Source organism: Plectrocnemia conspersa, unplaced genomic scaffold, assembly GCF_051122295.1.
Source record: "Plectrocnemia conspersa isolate PC_06_02 unplaced genomic scaffold, ASM5112229v1 ptg000011l, whole genome shotgun sequence".
Classification (NCBI taxonomy): domain Eukaryota; kingdom Metazoa; phylum Arthropoda; class Insecta; order Trichoptera; family Polycentropodidae; genus Plectrocnemia; species Plectrocnemia conspersa.
The window spans coordinates 18930548-18952229 of NW_028277175.1; the positions used below are offsets into that span (position 1 = coordinate 18930548).

The window sequence follows — 21682 nt, forward strand, 5'->3', positions numbered from 1 at the left end:
TTTACATTTACGATTGCGTAAAAATCTGACATTGTAACAAATACTTCTAATTTAAAAAGCATATGGTTTATAATGATCGTTATAGATACGTATATATATAATTATCACATTCGTTTTAATTGATAAAATTTAAGAGTTCCGTTAAAATGCAATTAATGATTCTCAAATTTTTTATTATTATGTTTATGTATATAGGTTTAGGTTAAGTTCTTATCTTGTAAAAATTATTATATAGTAGGATTTTGAATGTTAATTATAACCTCAACATCTAAAATTTACATAGTCCTTCAAATATTTAGAAATGATGTTTATCAATTGCGGAAATTGCATCCTCCTTAATCAAATTTTAATTTATCAACTATTGGCAACTACAAATATTTGAATGGGCTCACACGCGCGAAACCAATTTGCCTTAGAATTACGACATTATAAAATAATTGAGTATCATCATCACTATTATCGTTCGTGCAACTAAAATAATAACAACTGTGTCATTTATAGCGTAGCCAATGTTTATGTAACGAGATTCCCTTTTTAAAGTGTGTCGCATTATGCAACGCTGCATAGAAAGTAAACGATGTGTTTGTTTGTTGTTTACCCATTTCTTCGTTGACAATTTGCCGGTGCAATTACATACATGTATGATATGTAATAGTTCGCATTCGGTCGCAGACACTCGAGACATTGTGCTATTAATTATTGTGTTTTTCCATTTCATAACTTTTGCGTTTCTCGACACGAGAAAACCATGTTACTGTGTGTACATATTGGTCAATGGAAAATATTAAATAAAAAACAATCGCTGCTATGTTTCCCATGGGGTGTTACACAGTGGGAATTATTTGCGATTTGGGTCGAGGACTAGACCTTGCGTTTTAGAATTATAGAAAAAATGCGTAATTTTTTATTGTGTTTTGGAATCGGAAATGAGCCAACATCCTTTCACTGTATCATATAGCCGCTTACTTACCTTCAAGTTTGCTATCTCTAGACGCCGATCAAATATTGACATGGCAAGTAGTTTGCATTATGCAATAGTCAAATAGGTAATTTAAATATTTGTTTTATAAAAATATTGTTCATCTGTAATTTTTCACGTTCACTAATGACTCTTCCGCGTCTTGTATTTTATGTGTGTTTTAATATTTTTGTAAATGAAACGAAATGCTTATTTTTTTGTACAACTCGTTCGTTGTATAGAATCGATGGTTTATTCATAATTGTTATACATTTATTTATACAGCGTCAGAACGATTTTTTTTATACATATAAAAATATTACACACATATTTCATATATATACATATTTTATAGAATTAAACTATGGTAATGTGCACTTAAAGCTAATGTTTGATGATTGATGATTACGCTGTGTTCTTTGGTCCATTGGTACGACCCCAGCGGATCTATCTCCTCTGATGTAAGAAGCGAAACTATTCCGCTTTGAGCGCCAGCGGGAACACATCAGTGCTTAAGAACATTTTTTTTATATAAATATCACAATTGAAAAAAAATATTAAGCTCCCGCGGACTCGATCTCTTAATAATGTCCATCGTGGTGACCGAAGTCGTGGACGTCGAAGTGGTGGTCTTGGTGATGGATGTCGTGATGGTCATGGTGGAAGTCATGATGGTCGTGATGATCGTAGTGCACCGGCACTGGTACTTTGACTGGAACTGGATATGGCCTCTCAATGGTCACTGGAACGTGCTTCTCAACCGTGACTGGGTACGGCCTGTCGACTGGTACTTTGACTGGGTACGGTACGAGTTTCTCGACTGGATATGGGACGCGTTTTTCAACCGGATAAGGTGCTGGTACATGTACTTTGACTGGATACGGTACTGGTTTATCTACATGCACTGGGTATGGACGATCTACTGGAACCTTGACTGGATAAGGTACTAGTTTCTCGACTGGATAAGGCACTGGCTTTTCTACATGGACTGGGTACGGTTTGGGTACATGGACGGGGTAGGGCCTGTCAACGTGAACCTTGACGGGTACGTGCACTTCTTTGTAGACTGGGTAAGGAGCTGGCACATGGACTGGGACTTTTACGGGATACGGGATGTGCTTCTCGACTGGGTAGGGCTGTGGTACGGCTACCTTGACTGGATACGGAACGTGCTTCTCTACTGGGTAGGGTTGTGGAACGTATACTTTGACGGGGTAAGGCCTGTCGACTGGTACTTTGACAGGGTATGGCACGTGCTTCTCGACGGGGTACGGTTGCGGAATGTGTACTGGTACTTTGATGTATTCTTTGACGGGGTACGGGATGTGCTTCACGACTGGGTAGGGTTGAGGAACGGCCACTTTCACTGGGTATGGCACGTGCTTTTCGACCGGGTATGGGATGTGCTTCTCGACCGGGTAAGGTACTGGCACTTTCTTCAACAGAGTTATGGTTTTGATCTCGTCGTGGTGGTGGTGGTGTCCATGATCGTATTCTCCTAGAGAGAATCCGGAATCATGTCCGTACGATCCTCCGTAGCTTCCTCCGTAGCCTCCTCCGTAGCCTCCTCCGTATCCGTGACTGAAATCTTCATATCCGTTACCGAAGCTATGGAAAAGTCCACGCTTTTCATGTTTCTTCTCATCGGCGGCGACTTCCTTTGTTTCGGACTCTTTTACCGCTTTTTCAGCTTCCCCCAAAGCGCCTACAACGGCTAATGCCAAGCAGGCCGCCACGACCTAAACAAAATTAAATCGATTAATATTTTTCAATCACAATTTTTGCACAAAGATTCACTGTCACAAATTAAATCACTGCGATGCTTTTTAATGTCACAATCACTTGTATATAGATAGTTATATGTATATATATTTAAGTAAACCCACCGCGAACTTCATGGTGCTTTACTAGGGATTAGCACTGAAGGCTGTGAAATCCCGATTGCGAATGGATGACAGCCCAGCGCCGTTGTGTCTTTTTATAGTAAACTTCAACAAAAGCGCCAGTTACACTTTCGCTGTTGAAACCGCCTTTTTTGATAAGCCTCCCTACCGCTGGCCGAGCGTCTAGAAGGCCGCCCCGCATTTTACATTCCAAACGCAACCGACGAACGGAGCACGTATTGCGCGTCGATGAGAATGCTCTCGCAGAATTTCCTCCACATCTGCACACATCCGCATCCGAAATGTTTGTTCGTTACAACAGCAGTTAAAGCAGGTCGAAGAATGCGTAGCATTGGAACGAGATTTCAACGTGATTTTATTAATTATTGTCAAAATATTATGTGCGGGGTTTCTCGCTTGACCGAGCGTCAATATCTCTTCGCGTAATGGATTATTATTCAATCGACACACTTGCATATTTTTTCTCTACCCGTTAAATTCGTTATGCGATAATAAATGTCAAACAATAACGAAGCCTATCAATTACGAGCGCGAAATTGAAAGTCGACACGCAGCTTCACTAGAGTAATAATCATTATAAATATGTTAAACGGTCAGTGTTGCAAATTCAAGTTGAGAAAATTGCTTGTTATTCTAATTAATTTTTATTGACACATATAGCTAGTGTTCCATAAAAAATAAAACACGCTACGCATATAAATATAAACAATTGATCCTATATTACTATAAGATAACATAACAAATACAGTAGAGATAAGTAATCAATGAGCAATATCCTTTGCAAAATCAGCTTAACAAAAATCATTCTAAAAACAGCGGTTAATGGTGAATATAATAAATTAATTTTGGAACATCTTGTGAAAATAATACAAATCTTAATTAATCACTACTTTTTAATTTGTTGCCATAAACAGATACAAGCTTTCAAAATGTATCGTTCTTAGTAAAAATGCATATAATAAATTTAGCTATGCCAACGCTGAGCTTAAGGCTTTAAATTTTAATTAAACACTTTTAAAGTGCAGTGAAATATTTACTAAGAAAATCTTTGTGCTTAAATATAGTTTTTTATTATTTTCACGAGTGCAATATATGGATTATTAATTTATTTGCCAAAAATATTACATAGATCTGATTTATATATAAAATTATAATACCATTGCAAATCTCTCATTGACTTTGAAGCATTTACATGTTTTTTACATTATTGAATTTCATAGTACTGTGTGTGTAATTACGAGTGATGGTCAATACGCTTTACATTATTTTATTATTAAGCTTTAGCAGCGTTGCACAACTTTACAAGTACATAATAAATGCTAACTTTTGCTTCTATTCGTACGCCCACGATGTGTAATAATTAAAAATAAAGACGTTGAAAAATGACCAACATCAATCAGCAAATAAGTGATTTAACCTTTATAATTTCAGTGTCCTTGTGTGCATAATCATTTTATAAATCACTCAAGTATTAAATAAACAGTATTTATAATTTCTCTTTGCGATTACATTGATTGACTTTATATTATTGTACATAATATAAATATATGGTACACACGATATCCAGACGTAAAACTATTCGATACTGCATAACATAAGACCAGATCGTACCGTGATATAAGAGTGCATATCCTGATCATAAAAAATGTCGTTTTATAACGGCAAAAATGAAATAAAACCTCATAGCAAATGTCGTTTAAGTTTCCCGTCACATTAACGTTTTCAGTTGCGAAAATCGAACGGATGCCAAACGAACGTCTTGACCTTTCGGTGACTAATATTGAACAATTTTCAATGCATGTAACATATATTTAATATATATCTCAACATTATAAAAAATGTGCTATTGACCGAAATTTAGCTGATGAGCTAAATATTGTTTTAGAAATTTTAATTTCGCAATGAATTTGGGGCGCCTATATCCAATAGTAACAGTACACTTGAATTTTTAACAAAGATACACCTTGAGTACGGTCATTGTGAACTGTTGCATAATAAAGACCGGTATTTCCGAGTCAGCATAAAAAGAGATCGTTACCAAACTATAATGTAAAAGGCGATTTTATATTCAAATTGGCACTAATAATGTTCTTGGAAAGTAAAGATATATTACAAAAATATCTCATTAAAACTACATCATCGATCAAATCTGATTGTAAAAAGTCATTAATTACTTTTTAATTTATTACAAATATTGATCATGTTAATGCAAGCGAGGTGCGAATTAATATTTAAAGACGTTTATATAAATAATATGAAATATAGATTTTTTATTAATGCTTTGATTTCATTAATATTTATTTATTATAATGATGATAAATTTTTATTAATATCGTTGCAAAATAAAAATATTAAAATTTTATTTATTATTATTATTCTTAACTTTAAATAAACATTTGTTATATAATCAAAGATAATGATATCACTAAATTGTAAAATAATTAATTTATTTAAAATCGATAATTTTTTATTAATTATGTTAAATTAGATTTTGGAATTTTGATTATAATTATGAAATTTTAATAGTAAGGTATTATGGTTAAATGTCACTTTAATATAAAAATATATTCGTTAATCTTTCATAATAAAATAATTGTCGTAGTAAATAGTAGTTTGTGTATTTTTTGTTGAAAATTATATTATTTTTTACGGAAACTTGTAACGCGTGACTATTATTATTTTTTCTTAATAACAATGTTTTTCCTATAGTGATTCAATCGTCTGATTCATGTTTATATAATATTCGGTGATATTTTGTTTTTGTCATAATTGCAAATTTTTGTAATGGACCCACCTGTCATGGTAAGAGCAACTGTCATAGTAGAAAAACTAATTTTTAAACTAATAAATGAAATTTAATTTTAAAAGGATATTTCACAAAAAGAACATGAATTAAAATCGCCAATATTTGTGAATTTATTTATTTTAAAAAACACATTAAGTATAGGATTATTACAACATATTTGTATATATGTATGTTATAGTGAATGTGTATTACCAGTGAAAATGTATTTTCATAAGCAAGCAAAAAAATACAGATTAAATGATATTGCTTTGTAAATAATAAATCAATTGTCCTATACATTGAAACTGACTTAGTTAGTGAAGTTATATTTATATTAGTAAAAATGTAACTTAAACCTAAACCTAACTTAACCAAACCCAGTTTGCCCAAAAAAGTTGCAAAATTAATTTTACTTTTTCATCTTTCATTAGGTTTCAATACAAATTGAGTTTTATAGAGATTCTAAAGCAGTATATAATTTGACTAGTATTTATTTTCTCGTAGAAATATATGTACATATCATATCTACCTGATTAAAAATGAACTTTCATTGGGCTAATTCGCTTAGGTTAGTTTTAGGTTTGAGCTATCAAATTGAGATTAATAGATAATATAATCAGCATATAATTTCACTAGTTAGTGATAGATATTTATTTACTGCTAATAATTAATAATATTTTATCTCTCTGAAAGGGCGTTAAAAATATTTTAATGTCTTATTATAACATCATTCCGTTTATTTTCGTCATAAAGTTATCACATTAAATCCTTTATTTTAATTTATTGTTTTAAACAACTATAAACTTTTGATGCCTTCAATTAACATAATGCCTTTTCAACACATTTACAGCAAGTAACATTTTCATTGAAAAACTACGAATAATATAAAAATTCAAAATATACAACTATCAGTTAAAAATATGTGATTTACAGTTTTGTCAGTGTAAACTCTAAAAATATTCTTTAGAGCCAAATATTTTAACTTTTCACATTAAATTATGGACAGTCAAATAACCCATGTTCATTTAAATTAGAACATAAATTATTTACCTTTCAGTATCAGAATTTTATCATTTACAATATTATATTCATGAAATACATTTCTTAAAAAAAATGCTATTGAAATGGTATTGCAATGCAAAAAATATTATCAAAGATGATGTAATTACATTATGTGAACATATAGGCAGATGCGAAACTAGGCGCCCTCATTCTCTCCAGATAACGGCAGGTGCAAAAAATGATAATCGTGTTTATAAAATTATCAATCTTAATTTTAATTTGAATATAGCATACCGACAAAGCTTTTTTTGAGATAATCAAACGACGTATGACATTAAGCCTAAGCCAAGTTGATTGTTTTGCTCAATTTAAAACAATTCTAGTATGTGTGAAATATGCATTTCTGCTCACGATTAATTACTTTTTCTCATATTGTCTCATTGCTTACGTTAAATTTTCCCTCAAGTGTTACGTTATCTGTTTATTAAATAACGTTATCCGAATTTCGCACGGCTCACTCAGAGGTTATCGTCGTTCGAGTTTTGTGCGTAATCGTTTTGAAATTTGGCATTGGACGAATTTTCTAATTCCACATTATTTCGGCTGAAAGGAAAAACAATGGCTACGATTTTTGAGTACGATTGCCAAAATCACAACAATAATTGAGTATGTGTTTGTGTTGTTTTTTAGATCACGGGCGCCCACACCACGCGCCGTTTTCAATGTCATATTTATTTACTTAAGTATTGATCTCAGTGAAAAGAAAATGAAACGAGCATAAACGCTTATTACTTTCTAAATAGGTGGATTCAAATAATAACATAGCGATACTCATTAAATAAATTTTTCGATGACTTCATTGCACAATTATTTCATAACATTGGCCAATATTGCGTGCAATCGTAGCAAATATACTGAATTCTTGATAAAAATGAAATTGCATAACGCTTTGTTTTAGAATTTTTGACAAGAATGTAATAACGAGAAATAGAGACGAAAAATATGTTATGACTGAGGAGCCCTGTTTAATGAACGGCTGAATTTTTTATCTGATGAGAGGCGTTGTTTATTTGCAATTGTTGTCGAAAAAACGTTGTTTAATATTTTTTATGAATATAAAAATGCTTGATGATTAAAAAGAAGAACAACCGATATGTAATCAAATAGACTGTTTGTTAAAATAAAATATCTCTAATTAGGCATTGAAACAAAACAAAAAAAATCACAAGCGAAATTGCAGCACTACTGTGATGCAAAAATAATTTATAAGTCATTGCATAAACTTTCTGAGTAAATGATATTTTTCGATGTATTTTTGACTATATATTTGCCAGATATCTTATTCGTTGTATACATATTTTATTTTTAAAATAAACATAAATTCACATTTTTTTACCGATTATAGAATTTTCATATAGAAAAGCAATTTCGGTTAGATTTGATTTATAGTTCCTTATTTGTATGTTTTATTTTAAATAGCATATTAGACAAAATTTCTAAATGATTTTTTTATGTATGAGATAGATATTTATTTAATATTTCACTAAGCTTACTAATACATAAATATAATTTCAATACCAAAATACCAGTAATGTCCTACTATATCGTTAACAGTTGTATTATTTTTATTTACATTTTTTTGTATTTCTTAAAAAAAATCTCGATTTTAATATTTTCACTAGCATTTTAGTGAAATCATATTATAATACATTTTCACTCGAAGATATATATTTTCACTAAGGAAACTATAATTTAATATATATGCAGTACTAAAATTATATGCTGCTATAAACTGTTTTGCGAAACGTTCATTTACTGTTTCACTCAAAATCTAACATAAACGAATTAACCAAACTCAATCTGACCTAATGAAAGTTATATAACTAACGCTAATTCATTTCGGTTAAGTTTGGGTTTGATTCAATTATTTTTTAATATTATATTATTTTGTCGTACTCTGTGAATCTCTGATCTCATATTGAAGTTCGCGTACCGGATCATCCGTTGGTGAGCAAATAAGTTAGTAAAATTATATTTATACTAGTGAAAATAAAAGTTCACTACAAATAAATAATATACATACAAATAAATTTTAAGTAGTACTCAACTTTTATTTTATTTTTTTACTACAAATCTGACCATTTTTACTTGACACGTTTCTCAATGCGTCATGATTGCTATTATACAAACAATAATTATAAACTAAACATATATAAAAAAATACAGTTATGACGCATACTTGAAATATTTGCGCACCAACTAAAATATCTTGACATTAAGCTCGTTGAAAAGCTGTATGGTTTGTACAGGAAGAGCGTTCAAGCGTTTACGTCCTAGTCGCAACGGTCGAGAATAAGGGACACGATCGCGACTCTCTAGGGTACTTAAAACTCGCATCTGATAGTCGCTGAGCATTAGCAGGTTGTCGATACAGTACCTTAGCATCTATAAAAAGTGCTTAAATGAGTAGAAGATACTCTTGAATGCAATTTTATTCCAATGTATTTGAAGGATACGAATTTGAAATGTACATTAGTTTTATTAATTCTGCAATAGATAGGTACTCTTGGACTTCATTACTGTTTGTGACGTTTAAAAAACTGTTCATTTATTAAGCATTGTTAAATAAAATTACAGCAAATCATTGAAACATTTACAAAAATCAAATAAATTATTTTCGAGACCTTAACTCAAAGAAAATATTTTTCATAATTTTTACTGCATTGTCAAACGAGCTTCAATATATATTTAAGGTGAATTTTCTGATTTATTTAATATCAAAAATTTTTGTTCTTTAAGCCACACTTTTAATGCGTGCCTAAAAATTGAATCTAAACATACTTTCTATTTTTTTTTCTGTAACAAATTAAATATTATTAGTTTGTTTCATATGAATTTTTTTAGCAAGGCCATATTTTTTAAAACTGAAATTTTATTATTCAAAATATGTGACATTTACAGAAATGGACTTTTATTATTATAACAATGCAGAAATCCATTGTTTTTAAAAATCGTATTTTTTAGAGAATGTAAAGTCGTGTCAACTCTTTTTTATGATAATATTTATTGAATTTCGTACTTAAAAAAATAAGATTAATGTTTGAAATTGTGCTAATTTGTACGATCAAGGTCAGGAAAATATGGATTATGAGGTAAAATGTCCAATCCTATTTCATTTAATTTGCTAACAGTCATTAGTGATATGTATTATAAAACAATAGAAGAACATCCTTATAATATGATTTCGCTGCTAAGAAACAGTCGATTAATTATTCATCATAACTATCAACATAACTTTACAAATCTGGTTTCTGAGTATGTTTTGAACTTTTTCTTGATACCGTAGATAATAATTATTATCTTTAAAAATAGTTTCCTATTGTTTCCGATAATTAATTAACGGGCATTATCCAACGGGCCGGTATTCCGGCCTGCAAAAAAGAAGCGCCAAATAAGCAAAATTGATTTTTGTTGTTTTAAATATGCAATAAATATTTTTGTATGAAATATATTTTTTTTCTTATTTCTAAATTGCTTTTTTTTTTAGTTGCATATGGTTTGTGCAATTATCGAAAAATTAAAGTAGTTATCAAAAAAAAATTCGAAATATGTAGTCGAAATTTATTTTTTAGTCCAATATTCTTACTTTGTCGAAAATTACTTAGGAGCTAAAGGTTCAAAAGATTAAAAAGTGCTAAGTAATGCAACTCTAAAGTCGTTAAATAAATTAAAGAAATAGTGGATCTAAAAAACTATCAGAAATCATATTAAAAGCTGCAGTGAAGGTCGTCAACCTCAGCTATCAAATTAAAATTATATTTACGGTTCTTGAAAATCTTATATTTAACTTTTCTGATATATTTTTGATATACTTTTCTACCTCTCTGATATACCTTTAAATACATAGTAAGCAAAAATCATTCATATTATATTTTAATTATTCATAAAATATTATTGGATGGCACTCATAACAAAAAAGTAGTCCATTGGCTTCTCGAAATTATTTGATCCCACCTACTAATAAGAAAGTTAAGTTATAGAAAATATTTCGGAATGTATATATATATATAACACAAGCGCGATACTTTTGCAAACATTGTGATGTTAAGGCTATTTCAGCTATTATCTGTAAGTCTAGTAAATCTCAAGGACAGCTAATTCTGCATACCATGTTATGAAAACTAAATGTATAAATATTCTTGGTCATATTTTAGAGCAAACAAATACTCCTTTATGTTTATTTTTTATAATTATCATATATTTATATATTCAATATTGTGTACTAATAATATTTTGTATATCTAATCATGTAAATATTATTATTTACTACTTTATTAATTATTAAAAAACTTAAAGATATTTTAGCTAATAATTTAAAACTAAATAAACGATTATTTTTTTAAGTGAGGATATATGTTCACTACTATAAATATAGTTGTTACAAAAATATAATTGTACATAACTGTTTCAAGAAACATATATCCGAATATATTTTCACCTGTAGACAAATGTATATTTCTACTAGGTAAAATATAATTTAACTGATAGGTGCTAGTCAAATTATGTTCTTTCAAAATGTCTATGATACCCAATTTGTATTAAGAAGTATTGAAACTTCAAAAACTATAGTTAGTTTTAGAACTTTCATTAGGTCAAATTTCTTTTGATTTATTCGCTTGGTTTAGGTTTGGGTTTGAACAGTAAATGGAAGTTTGAATGTTTATTTTTCAGTGAAGTTATATTTTCACTAGAATAAATATAATTTAATTATAAATGAATAACTTTACCAGTTAAAATGTATCATACAATTGATTTAGTTTTTTATACATACCACGCCTTTTTTGATACATATTTTACGTCTGTCAAATGACAATTTAAAGCAGCACTAGCAACTGTCAAAAAAGTATATTTGTACTAGTGGAATTATGTATGTTTATCAAAAAAGTACGTCCTCTTTTTCTTTTCATAATATAAAATCATTTTATTTATCAGTTTCCATTGTAAAAAAAATTGCTGCTAAAATTCTTTGTTAGTAAATCAGATTGAAACTTTAAGTAGTGACGTTTAAAAAATATTTTATATCACTGAAAACATATCAAATAGATTTTTATGTTAATGAACATTATATAATATATTAAATAATGTGGAGATATATATTATATATAAAACAGTTATTTATGAAATAGCTGCAGAAAAATTAGGCTATAGAAAATGCTTGTTGACAATGTTAAAAATAAAAAAATTCGTAGGTATTACAAGTCGCTAATAAAATTAATTTTCTAAATTTCTTATCTTAATTTTTCATAGACTTTTTAATGTGATATATTAACCCCAATAAATATTTACTTTTAATATATGGTAAATAAATTATATATAAATTTATAATATTAAAGACGTTTATAATCTTTTAGTTCTTATCTATATATGTAGACAAAATGCTATCTAAAATAAAACAATTAATAATTAATAAATTAATGTCAATGATATTTTACTTAAAAATTAAAGGCAAGAAAAAGGCTTAACGATGTGGGACTCAGGTTGTAAAGCCCGACATAAACCGTGGCTTTCAGAAATACGTAAATAAAACTCGAAGGTTAGTGTAGGCTCATAAACATCGAGATTGGACATCTGGCGAAAGTCATTTGGTCCGATGAATCCAACTAAGATAATTTTAAACTAAAATTGGCTAACATAAAAAAATATTAAAAACATCATTTATTCAAAAATTTCTAAAGTAATAATTTTTTTAAGTTGTTTGGGTTTTCTACTGTAATACAGTAGAAAACGATCTGTGTCATACTTCGCTAAAAAGTAGGGAATAATAAGCGTCAAAGGGTTTGATGCTTTTAGAATGGCCTTCACAGTTACCATACCTAAATTCTATAAAGCATTTATGTGCAAAATTAAAGGGAAAGGTTGCCTAACATAATTGCATATCCAAAATTGAGCTGCGAGAAAAAATGCAAATGGAATAGATCAATTTGTCTTCATCCACTTGCAAGCGATAGTTGCCAGTATGCTAAAAATGTTGCAACTGAAATTACAGCTAATAAGAGTGGACTTACTAAATATTAAAAATAAGCTTAAAAAATTAACTTGGGTTTATTATTATACACGATTTTTTGGGGTGCCCCATTATTATAGCTGTATATACATATATACAAATATAATCTATCTATAATATTAAAAAATATAAATGCAATTAATATATAAACACTAATTCATTTTAAAATATATATAGTTAATCGTGTCTCAAATTGAATTCACACAAACATTTGCTTCTTGTTGTGCTCGCATACGCCATACATTAAAAATTGCTACACATTCACAATTAAGATAATCTCAGCACACTTATATTGCAGCATTAACGGTTCACAATTGTTACCTAAGATCAAAAAATGCTCTTTGCCAATTTTTTTCGCACGCGTTTTATGCACATGTGGAGCGAATCGTTTTCGTACCGCGGAAACGTATTTAACGTATCTACGAAAACTGCTGATTATGGAAACATGCCGATTGATATCTGCAATTAATTTAGGATAAAAGTAGTCTGACGAAATATCTTCTGTCCAACCATATCAGTTGATGTGTGAAAGTAAAACACATCAGATCAAATATACAGGAAGCTATATAGTATTTGCATTGCAATTCGAAAAGAAATCAAATGTGTGACATAATTAAATTAGCATAAATAGTAAAAATATATGAGCATACTATATCATTACAAACAAGTTTTTATTACATTGTTTATATAACAAACTATAAAATTTTCATATTGAACGAGACAGTAGATTTATGGCACACGATGTTATTGAGGCAAATAATTAATATATCGTATGATATTTGCTAGCAACTCTTAAATTAAACTTTCTAGATTGGTAAAAATCTAACAATGCATTGTGTTATGGATATGAAACTATAAAAATGTGAACATATGCTTTTAATATTCGTATATTTATATTCGAACATTATAATATGAAACTGAATTAATTTTATATGATTATCATTGAAAGCGTGTATTCTCATTTTCAATCGATGAATATGTATAATAAAAAAACAATTAATAAACAAGGCGCTTATAAAATAAAATTATTTATTAAAATATGGCTAAAATAAGCTTTTAATGTATGTACATAGGAACCTCTTGTATTATTATTATTTTGTGAAGATAAACATTTAAGAATTTGAGATACGTCTCCCTTGAAACAAGTGTTACTGATTAGCAAATTTGTTTCGAATCATTTCTGTATTGTATCATACTTACGAATTTCTTATCATTACAATATTTCACTCTGATAATATGTAATTATACACATTAAAATAAGTTATTCTTGATCTTATAGCGCTGTTATAAGGCCACATATTCTGACTACTAATAATAAATTTGATTTATATCTGTATGATATCATTTTTTTTTAAATTATTTCTGCTAATAATCAATTATTAATAAAAATTGTAAAATTATAAGTTATATTGATTAATAAAAATTATATTGTCTTAGACATAATCTAATTTTAAAAACCTTGGTAAATCTTATTTTTACAACATATATTTTATAATGTAGAATCATATTTATGTTGTTAGTTTTAGTCAATTAAATATAAAAATTAGTTTAGTGACCTTCAATATTTATATTTAGTAATATCTTCGAAATGAGGTTAACTAATCAAATAAAAAAAATGTATAAAAGTCTTGCCCCTATCCCATTATAAATTAGTGAATTATACGTCACTTTCTATTTGTTGTTATTAATAAAAAATATATTTTAAACCAATAATAACAAGATTTTCTTTCACCTTGTAAAATTAGGTTTGTAAATTTATTCAAAAATGTTGTGATAAAAATATTCACGCATGGCGACTGGATATGATAAAAAGTAAAATAAATTTATATTCGCACATGTTTGTATAAATTATCGCGTGAAAATAAGTAATAAAATTATTTTATGTGCAACTTCGATAAACGAGAGTAAAATCACGCGTCAGGTTCACTTTCCGATATTCGCTCATGATGGCATCTAAAGTAAAGAACAAAAAAGTAGACCAAGCCTCCGTTGCGCAATGTGCAAAACGAGCAATCAGCTAATGATGTTATTAAGAGTTGAGATCGAAAAACAGGCGCCGAGGAAATGCATCACTTATGGCGAACGTGAAAGGTTAATGTGTCAGAATGTGTATCAGTTAATTTAGTAACTAATCAATTAATGATATGTGCTCCATATTACACAAAATAAAAAAGTGTGGGAATCAATCTTATTACATTGCAGAGTCCTCTTAATGGCATGATTTGTTACAGATTACTACATATTATTTAATATATAATATATAGCTCGTAACAATATTTTATAGGATAATTTAATATTTATCAGTACTTGATTAAAGTAATGACATATTATATTTAGATATTTATTATTAAAGACCTTGATAAATCTCAGATTTATTTATATGTATATATATATATATAGTATATTTACGTAATACAGTAGCAAGATATAACATTTTGAAAGCAGAATCCAATGCCATTTTAGAAGTGATACAATTTAGTTGAATCATTAATGTGCACAATTAGCATTGCCCATAAAAAAACTAAATGTGTATTTAATGAATAGTTTTTGTAACATTACTTCATACACAATTACCTAAAAATAGTGGCAATTATAAAACAATACTTATTCTAAATTTACAATTCAAAAGACCTATTGTAATTATTTGCCCTTATTTATATCATAACCTTCCTTAAATTTTTTATAAAATTAGTAAAGTTGCAATAGAAATAATCAAAATTAAGACATTGCTTTGAAGTTGTTAGTATCTCATCTGGGTGATTCGCAAATGTGCTTATTGCTAGGGTTGTATAAACTAATGGAGGTAGAGTGGAGTGTACGTATTCACGCGTGGAGGATGACTGTTCTTATCTACCATTGCCCATATTCTATTAAATTTCAAAAGTCAAATAATATATACAGAAACGCAAAATCATGCGAACAACAACAAACAGAAAACTAATGACAAAGCTATTGCTTTAGCTATTGCAATAAATTAAAACGTCGTCACCACTTGCGTCAGTACATTTCATTGGACATTTAGAAATTTAAGAGCACGTTAAATTATTTTTGTGTACTAATTCTTAAAGTAAAGAGATGCAATGTTTAAAGTTTTTTATAAAAAGACCTGTAACATTAATTTAATAACTTATTTAAAGAGCTAAAACTGCTACTCTGCTATAAGCCGAATTACAACTGCATGTTTATGTTTGACACCAAACATTAAACTTTGAAGTGCTATGGCTGTTTGTCCTAAATTTAATGTCTTTATAAAATTATCCGTTAGTAACTCTCTTATTCTAGAGTACCGCAGGTTTCTAATTTAGGTATTCTGCTCCTTCTTATCTTACCAGCGACATGCATTTCAGATTATGCACAAATTCGTTGTTTATATAAAAATACCCTGAGTCGCTGTGAGGAATTTCCTTGTTAAAATTCTCTTCTATACTCTCAATTTATTATGTATTCCTTACAGGATATTTAAATGTATTTCTATCAATTTTCATATTTATTATGTAGTTTTTCTGTGTAGAAAAATTTTCTTTGTTAAAATACGCTTTGTTAAAAGTTTATAATAAGAATACGATCGACGCTCCCAAATTACTTATTTTCTGCTCTCGACCGTTAGAGCTAGGTCGATCTCTCGCGCTCTCACGTATAAAAGTTGCTTTAATTTTTTATCAATGAATATGTTCACATTAAAATAGATTATCAATTTATATATTTATTTTCGATGTATGGAAAAGCAACGCTTTATAGATAATATGGACGAACTGCCACTAATATATGCATAGATTAAAGTTGCGCTATTTATTTGTTGTAATCAAAATAGAGACCACTTTTTTTAAAGTGTCTCTGTTTTTTATTTATCAGGATATATTTTTTTGTCATTTATTTTTTTAACAAAATTATATATTTTAATTTAGAGCAGTGTCAATCAGTAGTGTGAGAAGATGGCTACCGCCTAAAAGTTCTGGGTTCGAATTCCAATATCTATCGTATCTGGAAAGTCGAAATGAGTGATTAATGTACTTATAATAATCACTATTTAAGGACGGATAGCGTAGTCCGTAACTTCTCAGACTAATAACTCTGAGGTTGTGGGTTAAAGCCCCAGCAGTGATTATCGAATTTTTATTTATGAAAAAATGCGCTATTATAAAAAACTGGCCCCAGTTGTAGTAACATATATTGGTTAAAAATTATATTTCACATAATAGTATATTATTAATAATATAGATGTTACTGATTCCCAGACGTCTGGTGGTTAATACTTACTTGTAGGTATTAATTATGCATATCTGACTTACTCAATTGATACAGATTTACCCCGCTGTAACGCATTGGGCTTACGTCTGTCAGGTTACAACAGTTTAATAAATAAATTATAAAACTGATTAATCATTATGGATTAAATTTTTATAATCTTACGTATGAATATCGTTATGATTAATTGAATCAAGTTAATTTTTTTACAGTAAAAAAAATCAAAATCCATCTTGATTTTATTTTGGTAAAATTGTTATGCTAACAAAACATCATTTCTCACCAGAACATAAATAATAGCTTAAAGCCGGCGTACAATAGTGACAAATTAATTTGTAAATAGTTTGTTTTAATTAACACTGTGCGTAAGAACAATGCCGAGGAAGAGCAGTAAAATTTCGAGATCTTACGAATGAATAGAGCGGAACTTCGGTCTCGTCTCCCGGGAAGGCGTTTCTTTATGTATCGAGAGATTTTTCCTTTTCGTCGAAACGATGAATAAATCATAATAACTACATCTCGGTTATGCAATGGGACGGATGAGAACGCACAATGGTGGACACGCCACAACTTCCACAGTATCCACTGTGAATTGTATGAATATCCCTAAGAGCGAAACCGTACAGTTCTGTGGAAACGCGAGTGGATGTTGCGAAATTGGTACAAGATCATGTGTCGAGATTGCCGACGAGGAAACTGTCTGATTTGTGGTCGTGGGAAATGTTAATTATCGGATGTCGCCTGTGACACCTAAGTACACAAAAGTACTGCTCATAACAATACCTTACAACAGCGTTTCCAAAAAATATGTTATATATTAAACTAGGTTTGATAATTCAATATACAAATATTCAAGTTGATACAATACCCAATTGATTTTTAGACTAGTGTTTTCATTCAGCAATGGTAGATTATCAATAACTAATATAACTCTTAAGTGAGAAAAGTATATTAATTATATATTATATATACTTGCTCATAGATGATTTTTAATTGTTGTAAAAAATATTAAGTAGTGAATAATAACATCTCATTTTTTATTGTAAATCATGTGGTTAGCAAGATAAAATCAGAAGCTTCAAATTAAAACTAGGCTCTAGTTGAAGAAATTAAGTAAAAATACATACAAATTAATAACATTTTCTCGCTTTTAAAACAATGAATTTACACGTACAGTATGTGAAAAGTTATCAAAACGCCACTTTAAAAAAGATGAACTTATCAATTTTGTTTATTTTATCGCAGCAAATATGTTAAAATAACTATTTATCTTACCGAAAAAAATCGGTTATGTCTATAGCATATTTTTATAAATATTGCAATTAGATAATTACATATTGAAATTGCATTATTGTGTTATCAAAAGTTAAAAAAATAATAGGTTCCGATTTCCAATAAAGCAAGAGTGTGAATCGTGACAAACAGTTATCTATAATAACTATTGACAAATATTTAATGGCTAGAATCAAGTATTAAAAATATATGTTTTCTGTTTTTTTCGTAGATGTCTCTTGAATATATTTTTAAATTTTCTAAGAAGACTATATGACATGTGTGTCGCAAAAGTCTAGCGTATCCTAAAAACTGGTTTTTCTCATTAGTCTGCGTTCAGCGAATGACAATCTAGACGTAAAATAAAAATATATATTAATATATAATATGAATTTAATACATAAACAATAAAAATTGTTTGACTTTATAGCTAAGCGTGAATAGCAAAGTCGTGTTATGTCAAATGAAACATTCGTAATATAAGTTTAATTTTAAATACCTTTAAAGCTTTGAAATACAAAAACTTCTATAAAAGTATTGAATTATTCGACAAACTATTCGAATGTAGAATAGTTTCTCAAGTATGAAGAAATCAGTTTTATTTATTTAAATAAATCAATTGTAATTCTAATAATATAAACGTATTAAACGTTGTATTTCTATTTGAACGAGTGGTTAATGTTAGTTATTTTTTTTGGGTCTGAGTGCTTTAAATAGTACGTCTAACGTTTCTGTTATTTTTTAGAAATCATCAAAATATTAAAAAAATATCATAAGTAACATTATTTTTGATCGCAACAATATAAAGTTGATGATGACACCTGAATCAGAATCCTGAGAATTATTGTAAATTTTAAGATAAGTTAAAAATATATGTATGAACTTTGACACACTAAATATTTTAAATTATTAGACGGCATTATTTTATTCCGTTTAGGAAATCCGATGATTTTTGCGGATTGTCTTACGAATATTATTATAAAAATTCGCACTATTCCCCTGGCCGTATTCATTTTATTATACCTAAATATCTTTAACTTTATTTCTAGTATTACATTTATGTACATATTGATTTCTCACTAAATACTTATATTATTTTCTAGCTTATATATAAATACTAAAACATTCATTTTCAATATTTCTTGCACATTTAACCATTCCAATCTATCAATTATACTTCTACAACTGGTAAATTTACACTGGTAACATATTAACTTACATATAAATACTAAAACATATATCTTCAATATTTTATATCATTAACTATTTCTATAAAAGAGTTAACTACAATATAACAATGTTTTATTATTATCTAACAAATATGTATAATTAATAAACATACATTAAGTATTATTCTCATTTAGTTTAAGTACATTATTTTTTAACCATATTTCTATTTTACTTAATTCATTATTTAAATTATTTATAACTTCTGTAAACCGCAAACAGATGTATTTAACATTTTTTTATATTATTATTTATATCAATAATATATCATATAAACAGCAATGGTCCTAATTTAGACTCCTGTGGTACACCGTGCGATTTTATTTTCTCTTTGGAATACGCATAACTTTTTTTTTAAATAATTTTTAAACTATCTTAATACTATTTTACTTACACCTTTATTCTCTAATTTCTTCAATATTATTATTCTGTCTGTTGTTTCGAAAGCTCTCTTGAAATCCAAGAAAACTGCTCCAATGATTTTGTTTGTATCCTTGGCTAACAATCAATCATTTATCACTACTTATAATGCAGTCTCAGTGGAATATTTTTCTCTGAATACCGATTATTTTTCACATAGAATATTTTGAGAAATAATGAAATCCTTTAATTGCTTGATTACTAATTCTGCCATCACATTTTCTATTTCAGCAACATGTTAAATGCTCTCATTTCCTCAATCTTTTTACTATTTTTTATTCTATGTATCGGTATAATAGTAGCAATCTTTAAATTATTAGGTATTTCTCCTTTTAAATAATGTAATTAAATTTCTTTAATTATATTTACATCCCATTCATCAGTATTGGTTCCTTTTTTTAATTTACAAATTTTGTTGTGAATTTCTTCTAAAGATACAGATTTAAATTCATTCAATGTTTTATTATTGTATTGCACTAAATTATTAAGCTGAGTTATTGAATTCACAATCTCTTCTATACTTCAATGTAGTATGTATTCCTTTCAGGATTTTTATATATATTTTTATCAATCTCCATATTTATTATGTAGTTTTTCTTAGTAGGATTAATTATTTATTTACTGTTCCCAACATTTTATTTGGGTTATTTTTTATTTCATCTATCGAATTTTCATAATGTTTTCTCTGTCATATTTCTGCATTGTTAATATTTTTTTCTATTTTTAATTTAAGATTTTAAATCCAACTTTTTTAGTTTTTACTGTTTGAAGTAGTTTTTAAAGTTCATCTCTTTTCTTTAAAGCATTTTTAACATTTTTATTAAACCACGGTTTTGGGTTGTATCGATATTTTGTTTTAAAATTATATTGATTTTTTATTTTACTATCTACAATATTATTATAAATATTGTTCCATGTTTTCTACATTTCAGTCACATTTTTGGTTAAAACTATTTTTTTACCTTAATTCTATTATGTTTTTCTAAAAAAAATATATATGATATATAATACAAATGATCGATGAAATTTCACTGTACCTTGTACGCTTTTACTATTGGTAAAGACTGAATCTATTAATGTGCTAGCTTATTTAGTTGTCCTTGTATTTTTATTAGCACATTGTTGTGAACGAAATATATTTGCCCAATTTTCTATTTTTGAAGTATAAAAATCCTCATATTCGTTCCAATTAAAATTCCAATCTCTAATTAAAATTACCTCAGGCATAACAATAATATAAATACATTTTTATTATAATTAGGGTATTTAAGATATATTAAAATATAATATATTGACAATAGGTATAAATTATGATGAAGATATTAAAAAAAATGTGTTAATTAAATCAAATAAATATATTTTAAGCTACACATTTATTATTTATAGAAACATATTTTTATATGAACTTTTCAATACAAATTTTAACTTTTATGTTTTAATGCGTTTAATTTTAATGGCATATTATAGTACTTTACATCAGTAGATCAGTATGACTAACACATAGAAAACCTGAGTTCAAATCCTTAAAAAATTATCACTTCGGGTCCTAGTTCATCTTTTATTTCGTTTCATAATTAAATTTAAAAAATGATACAATTATATCTCATTATGACTCTTATTTTATTATAGAAATAATAATATTAGCTATTTAAAAAAATGCTTATAGAATAACAGATTATCTGAACTAAATGGTCGTTATATAAATTCGTATAAAAAGAGTAGATATGGTTATTTCTAGAAATATCTTGCGATGGTTTCAATATAATTCAAACCATCTTGACTATAACTTTAAATTGTAGTTATAA

General features: G+C 28.2%; 2 protein-coding genes across 2 annotated transcripts in view; one reads left to right on the forward strand and one right to left on the reverse strand.

Annotated features, from left to right (window-relative positions):
* The window catches only part of Ance-3 (angiotensin-converting enzyme Ance-3), a 114022-nt gene that overhangs the window by 48630 nt on the left and 43710 nt on the right, over positions 1-21682 (forward strand). The gene's annotated exons all lie outside the window — the stretch shown is intronic.
* On the reverse strand, positions 1169-2951 carry LOC148229793 (uncharacterized). The gene is made up of 2 exons (XM_088197883.1): positions 2845-2951; positions 1169-2697 (listed from the first exon to the last, which is right to left on the reverse strand). Exons 1-2 carry the CDS (start codon positions 2854-2856, stop codon positions 1540-1542), a joined length of 1170 nt encoding a protein of 389 aa, XP_088054009.1. The 5' UTR covers positions 2857-2951; the 3' UTR covers positions 1169-1539.